Source organism: Cyprinus carpio, chromosome A23 (assembly GCF_018340385.1).
Source record: "Cyprinus carpio isolate SPL01 chromosome A23, ASM1834038v1, whole genome shotgun sequence".
Taxonomy (NCBI): domain Eukaryota; kingdom Metazoa; phylum Chordata; class Actinopteri; order Cypriniformes; family Cyprinidae; genus Cyprinus; species Cyprinus carpio.
This window is the reverse complement of record NC_056594.1, coordinates 20,811,012-20,818,511: the sequence shown is the minus strand read 5'-3', so window position 1 is coordinate 20,818,511 and position 7,500 is coordinate 20,811,012. Positions and strand designations below refer to the sequence as shown.

The 7,500-nt window shown below is 39.9% G+C and overlaps 1 protein-coding gene across 2 annotated transcripts in view; it reads right to left on the bottom strand.

The window, feature by feature from the left end:
* Positions 1-3,577: 3,577 nt before the first annotated feature.
* The window catches only part of eno3 (enolase 3, (beta, muscle)), an 8,910-nt gene continuing 4,987 nt past the window's right edge, over positions 3,578-7,500 (bottom strand). For both annotated transcript variants that reach the window (XM_042713887.1, XM_042713889.1), the window contains exons 8-12: positions 6,509-6,706; positions 4,683-4,884; positions 3,992-4,100; positions 3,836-3,894; positions 3,578-3,728 (exon numbers count right to left, since the gene is read on the bottom strand). In XM_042713887.1, the coding sequence (XP_042569821.1) occupies positions 3,662-3,728; positions 3,836-3,894; positions 3,992-4,100; positions 4,683-4,884; positions 6,509-6,706 (635 nt within the window). In that variant the 3' untranslated portion in view covers positions 3,578-3,661. The remainder of the gene's footprint in view (positions 3,729-3,835; positions 3,895-3,991; positions 4,101-4,682; positions 4,885-6,508; positions 6,707-7,500) is intronic.

Genomic DNA, 7,500 nt, shown 5'->3' with positions numbered 1-7,500 from the left:
TTTTAGATTTTGTATTTTCTCTTTAGTTTTAGATAATGTTTTTGTAAATATGTTGCATGTTTTTCTCATTTTAGCAGTGTTATTGTTAGTAAGTGCTAATATTGTTTTGGGAGGACATGCAGGTTTAGTTTTACTTACGTTAGTACATCATCAAACTAAATGAAAATGAATAGTTAACATTTGCTTCTTTTTTCGTGGCAAGTGATGGATTTGTTTGTTAACTGTACTAATCCTGCACCACATGATCTCTTAATAACTGAGTGAGAAAATAGTAAATATGCCTTTTGCATCAAAATTTTTAAGCTAAAGTGTGTAACTTGTGCAGCACTAGAGCATCAAACACATGATGACTGTTTTCAAACAGGTTTCCCAAACACTCGTCTGTCATTGGTCAGTCAGTCCGAGAGTCCCGCCCCAAACCCACGTGATTGGCCGAGTCAGAGATTGACACACAAATCAAATCCTCACCTGAGCGTCTTGTCGCCGTGGTGACGGCCGTCCCTCTACCTGCGTTGCCACAGCGATGATGAGGAGCACGAGGAGCGTGAGATGAAGAGAGGAGCCGAAGTTCAGAGGAGATGAGAAAAACATCCTTGTTTGAGAGAAATTAAACCAACTCAGAAAATAAATACTGTTATCGCGGCGCTGCGGTTCTGTCCTGTACGGTTCAGGACGGGTCTCTGTCGGAGCAGGTGCCGCGGCAGCTCCTTTAAGGAGCATCGCTGTGATGTCACACATAGCGACAGGTTGCCGTGAGCGACGCCCCGCCCCTCAGACGTCACGCCGCATCACGGCCTGCAGACTGAACACAGATCCTCATTCCTCACAGACTGCTCCAGCTCAGAAAGCCCTGGTGACGACTGTAAGCGCTTCATCTCTGTGCTTTGTGTCACATTTAATCGGCGGCCCGTTTATAGCTTGTCATTCTTCACAGTCACAGAGTGACGCGACCTCTGACCCGCTCAGGTTCCACCCCCTATGAAAGTTCCCCCTGGAAACGGGCGGCGCTCGGGAACTATTTCCTCCTGTGAGACACACACACAATAGTTCCTCGTCAGATGAGAGTTTCCCTAGAGATGACCACAGGTCACGGGCCCTTCAACCCCGTACGGCCCCGCAGACACCAACCTTAAAACATTCACCGTGCTCCTGAAAGAGACAGAGCTGCATTCATTTGATCAAACATACTGTGAAAAATATGACATATTTTTATAATTTAAAACAGCTGTTTTCTATGTGAATCTCTGTTAAACTGTAATTTATTTCTGTGATGCGCAGCTGTATTTTCAGCATCATTACTCCAGTCTTCAGTGTCACATGATCTTCAGAAATCATTCTAATATGATGATTCGCTGCTCAAGAAACATTTCTGATTATTATCAATGTTGAACACAGTTGAATCATTCATTCAGATGGTATTTTTATTAATCAAGGATGCATTAAATTGATGAAAAATGACAGTAAAGACATTTATAATGTTACAAAATATTTCAAATGAATGCTGTTCTTTTGAACTTTCTGTTCATCTGTGATGAAATGTATCAGTTTTCACAAAAATATTGTGCAGCACAACTGTGTTCAACATTGATAATAATCAGAAATGTTTCTTGAGCAGCAAATCATCATATTAGAATGATTTCTGAAGATCATGTTACACTGAAGACTGGAGTAATGATGCTGAAAATACAGCTGCACATCACAGAAATAAATTACACTTTAACAGATATTCACATAGATAACAGCTGTTTTAAATTGTAATAATATTTCATAATTTTTACTGTATTTTTGATCAAATAAATACAGCCCTGGTGAGCAGAAGAGACTCCTTCAGAAAGAAAAAAATCTTAATCATTTCAAATTTTGACCTTTAGACATTTAAGACCATTTTAAAATGACTATTTCATATAATTTCAAAACGAGTTTACTGCACACAAGTGTGTTTAAATGCAGCACGGTTTGCAGACAGCAGCAGAGGTGTGTGTGAACAGCCAGAGCACCTGCCAGCTTCCTGTGTGCCGACAATACAGCCGGCTGACCTCTGACCTCTGGACTCTACATCACACTCACACTCTCACACACACTGATATGACACACGCGTTTGTTTGTGGGATGCTGTGCTGTCACGCCTCATGACCGACGACCATCAACACACAAAAAAACACATAAAGTCCCTTAAGACATCACGACAGCAGCACCGCGTTCTCAAACTAGCTTCTTGAACACAAGACGGTCAGACTTCCTTATCAAACACAATGCCCTGCCCTTGTGAAGAAGAAGTGCACTTAAGTATACTTTTATAAAGTGTAGTTATAGCAGAAATAATATACTTTAAAAGAACACACATAAGTGCAAATTAAATATGCTATTTTCGCCGCTTAAATACATTGTATTTGTAATTAACTTCAAATGTGTCACATTTTAAAGTTATAGGAAATGCAATAAGTTGAACTTTTGAGTAATTTTTTAAAACCACTTAAGTGGGACTTTTTAATACATCTTTATATGTACAATTATATGTTCATAATTGCTTCTAGTGTCTTTAAAATATGGTTAAAGTGTACTACTAACGTACTGACAACCAATTCATGTGAACACTTAATACACTTTAATGTCAGTTAACAATACACTTAAGTGTGAATTAAGTGCAATGTTTCCGACCACATAAATGCATATTGTTTGTACTAAATTTCAAATATATTACAGTTTAAAATTACATTAATTGCAATTAATTTAGCACTTAAGTGGGACTTTAGTAAATTTTATATGTACTTTGAAATATGGTAAATATGTACTTCTGAATAAGCAATTAATGTGAACTAAAATATACTTCGTCATATATCTCTGGCAATGAAGTTGAAATTTAGTATATTTAAATAAAATAAAATAATCTCTTAATTACACAAAATGGAAAACCCTCTACATTCATTGACAAAACAATCTCTAAAACAAATACATAAAAACGCTTTTTGCTGATGCACAAGAAAAACCCAACACTAACTTATGACATTCTGATTAAACATCACCAGCTCAGAAAATATACATATATGCATGGATTAATTGTTAACACTGAGATTTTTATAGTGATGGTCAATATAAACTGCTGTATGTCAAAAACTGGGTAAAATGTTTGTGCCTTAACAGGGTTTGTGGGTTAATAAAAACCTGAATTATTAATTAAATCAAAAATAAAATTAAAATAAATACAGATTTTCAAAGTAAAATTAATCTAAATAATGCATATACATATATGCTGACAAAATCTTGCTGTAGGATTTACTTTGAAATAATGTTCAGTAGTAAAATTTCACAAATATTTACAAAGAATAATAAAACAGCAGTACTGGGCAGATGATAAAGACCATCAGCACAAAAGCAGCTATTAAAAAACACCATAAGCACAAAAGCAGCTATTAAAGTGCATTAGAGAAGCATGAGAGTTTCAGCGGAGTGTGTTTGGGTATCAGCACAAAAGCAGCTATTAAAGTGCATTAGAGAAGCATGAGAGTTTCAGCGGAGTGTGTTTGGGTTGGTTACGCTCTGACTGTTACAGCACGTGAATAAAGGCACAGACAATCCATTTCTTTCCATTGTTTTATTTACGTCTTATTTCAAAAAAAGTACATCAGAGCTGCTGCAGTACTGCTGGATGATGCTGGAGGCTTCAGAGTTTGGGGTGGCGGAAGTCTTTGCCTGCGAACTTGGCCTTGTCTCCGAGCTCCTCCTCGATCCTGCGGAACACACACACACACACACACACACACACACACACACAGGTGAGGGTTTGCACACTCTGATTGGACGGCTGATTTGAGGAGGGTGTGATGTCATTGCTGACCTCATCAGCTGGTTGTACTTTGCCAAGCGCTCTGATCTGCAGGGGGCGCCGGTCTTGATCTGGTCACATCAGAACACGCGTCAGTGGCAAATTCTCATTGAACTGCATTTAAAATGCTTTGTTTGCACTGTATTCAGTGTGAGGTGTATCGAGTACCTGCCCTGTGCAGAGACCGACCACCAGGTCAGCGATGAAGGTGTCCTCCGTCTCACCGGAGCGATGGCTGACCATCACACCCCAACCGTTAGACTGAGCCAGCTTACAACTACAGACAACACAGACACAAAATTTTGTTTTCTTACTTTTAATAAACTGCTGTTAAATTGTATGGATTTCATGATTTCAATTGATTAAACATGCTTTATGATTACTAAAATTTTATTTAATATTAAAATGGAATTTTTTTTACTTTTACCATTTTTGTTAAATTGTACAAGTTACATGATTTCAATTAATTAGACATGCTTTTTAAATTATACATTTAATCATTAAAACAAAATACATAAACATTAAAATAGAAAAAAAAATCCAGAAAAAAAAAAAAAAGAATTTGGGAAAAAAAAAAAAAATAGGGGTGGGTGGGTGAATAAAACTGATTGCATAGTTTCTTAAATTATATATTTTTTTTCAATTTTAGATTTAAAATTTCTTTATTTCAAATCAAATAAAGATAATATTTTATTCAATTTAACCATAAAAAAACAGAACCTTGAGAAATGAAAATGTAAAAAAATAAAATAAAATAAAATAAAATAAAATAATCCATAAAATGAAAATGGAGAAAAGAAAAAAAAACAGAATTATTGAAATAATGAACCGGCTCCCATAGGGCCGCGTGTGCACTCACGCCTGGATGGACTCGGTGACGGAGCCGATCTGATTGACCTTCAGCAGCAGGCAGTTGCAGGCCTTCTTCTCACATGCCTGCTGGATGCGTTTGGGGTTGGTGACGGTCAGATCGTCTCCCACCACCTGGATGTCCACTGAGCCCGTGAACTTGCTCCAGTTCTCCCAGTCATCCTGGTCAAATGGATCCTCGATGGACTGGACTGAGATCAGAACCAGACCAGACACATGAACAGGTCTGTTCCTGCACAAACCAGCTGTGTGTGTGTGTGAGAGTGTGTGTGTGTGTGTGTGTGTGTGTGAGGGTGTGAGAGGGAGTGTGTGAGTGTGAGAGAGAGTGAGTATGTGACAGTGAGTGTGAGCATGTGAGAGTAAGTGTGTGAGAGTAAGTGTGAACGTGTGAGAGTGAGTGAGAGTGAGAGTGAGTGTGTGACAGTGAGTGTGAGCGTGTGAGAGTGAGCGTGTGAGAGTAAGTGTGAATGTGTGAGAGTAAGTGTGAGTGTGAGTGAACGTGTGAGAGTGAGGGAGTGGGTATGTGACAGTGAGTGTGAGCGTGTGAGTGTGAGAGTAAGTGTATGAGAATGAGCGTGTGAGTGAGCGTGTGAGAGTAAGCATGTGAGAGTAAGTGTATGAATGTGAGTGAACGTGTGAGAGTGAGAGTGTGTGAGAGTGAGAGAGTGTGTGAGAGTGAGAGTATGTGACAGTGAGTGTGTGAGTGTAAGTGTGTGAGTGAGTGTGAATGTGTGAGAGTAAGTGTGAGTGTGAGTAAGAGTGAGAGAGGGACAGTGAGTGTGTGAGTGTAAGTGTGTGAGTGAGTGTGAATGTGTGAGAGTAAGTGTGAGTGTGAGTGAACGTGTGAGAGTGAGAGTGAGTGTGAGTGAACGTGTGAGAGTGAGAGTGAGTGTGAGTGAACGTGTGAGAGTGAGAGTGAGTGTGAGTGAACGTGTGAGAGTGAGTGTGTGAGAGTGTGAGAGTGAGCATGTGAGAGTAAGTGTATGAGTGTGAGTGAACGTGTGAGAGTGAGAGTGAGTGTGAGTGAATGTGTGAGAGTGAGTGTGTGAGAGTGAGAGTGTGTGAGAGTGAGAATGTGAGAGTAAGTGTATGAGTGTGAGTGAACGTGTGAGAGTGAGAGTGAGTGTGAGTGAACGTGTGAGAGTGAGTGTGTGTGAGTAAGAGTGTGAGAGTGAGCATGTGAGAGAAAGTGTATGAGTGTGAGTGAACGTGTGAGAGTGAGTGTGTGAGAATGAGCGTGTGAGAGTGAGCATGTGAGAGTAAGTGTATGTGTGTGAGTGAACGTGTGAGAGTGAGAGTGAGTGTGAGTGAATGTGTGAGAGTGAGTGTGTGAGAGTGAGAGTGTGTGAGAGTGAGAGAGAGAGTATGTGACAGTGAGTGTGTGAGAGTAAGTGTGTGAGTGAGTGTGAACGTGAGAGTGAATGAGTGTGTGAGAGCGAGTGAGCGTGTCAGAGTTAGTGTGTGAGAGTGAGTGAACGTGTGAGAGTGAGCGTGTGAAAGTGAGTGTGAACGTGAGAGTGTGTAAGTGTGTGAGTGTGAACATGAGTGAGTGTGTGTGAGAGTGAGTGTGTGAGAGTGAACGTGTGAGAGTGACTGTGATTGTGTGAGAGTGATTGTGAGTGAGCGTGTGAGTTGGTGTGTGAGAGTGAGTGTTAGCGTGTGTGTGTGTGTGTGTGTGTGTGTGTGTGTGTGCGCATGTGTTTGTGTGTGTGTGTGTGTGTGCGCATGTACATGTACATGTGTGTGTGTGTGTGCATGTGTTTGTGTGAGTGAGTGAGTGAGTGAGTGAGTGAGTGAGTGTGTGTGTGCGTGTACCGGGGTAGTTCTTGATGAAGCTCTTGTATAAGTCTCCCAGCTGATCTCCGGTGATGTGGCGCTTCGGGTCGTCGGGTGACTTGAAGTCCAGATCGTATTTGCCATTCTTGAAGAACTCGGACGCGGCGACGTCCATCCCGATGATGATCTTGTCAGGATAGCCGGCCTTCTCGATGGCAGATTTCAGCAGCTCCAGAGCTACAGACCAACAGACATTCAGTCATCAGCAAACAGAGGTTTGAGGACGGTCAATTTAAGACTTTAAAGGGGTCATATGATGCTGCTAAAAAGAACATTATTTTGTGTTGTTGGTGTAATGAAATGTGTTTGTGGTTTAAGGTTAAAAAAACACATTTTCCACACACTGTACACTATTGTTTCTCCTCTATGCCCCGCCTTCTGAAACACGTCGATTTTTACAAATGCCTTTTAACATACTGTGATGCTGTGTCCCGGCGCGACGAAACAAAACCAATAAAACCCATTATAATCAAGGCATTTGTTGCATCCAGTGGGGACATAATTACTGATTATAATGACTTATACTGTCTTTTTATGCGTTGGACATGGATGAGTCTTAACTTTTATAAAGAATATCTCTTTGTGTTTGAGACTTTAGTCTTTGCAACTTTAGGAATCTCATCTATTCACGAAAAGCTTGTAACACTCCAAAGAGAAAGGAAAACTTGAAATCACATCATATAACCCTTTAAGAGCTTTTTTAGACCAAGTAAAGAAAACTGAAGGCATAAATTGAATGGAAAACAATACAACAATATGTTCTTCAAAGTCTAGGGAGCAGAGCTGCACTGTAGAGCTGTACAAATGTCTAAAGATTCATAAATCAATATAAGTTTACTGGAGACGCAAAATGACAGAAGATAAGAGGTCTTGTATTATGAGAAACAAAAACTTCTCTGCCAATAGGCTCAGAAAAATCATTGTCTTGTTTTATGCATAAACAGACTTCATTTTGTTAAATTTCTCAGAAA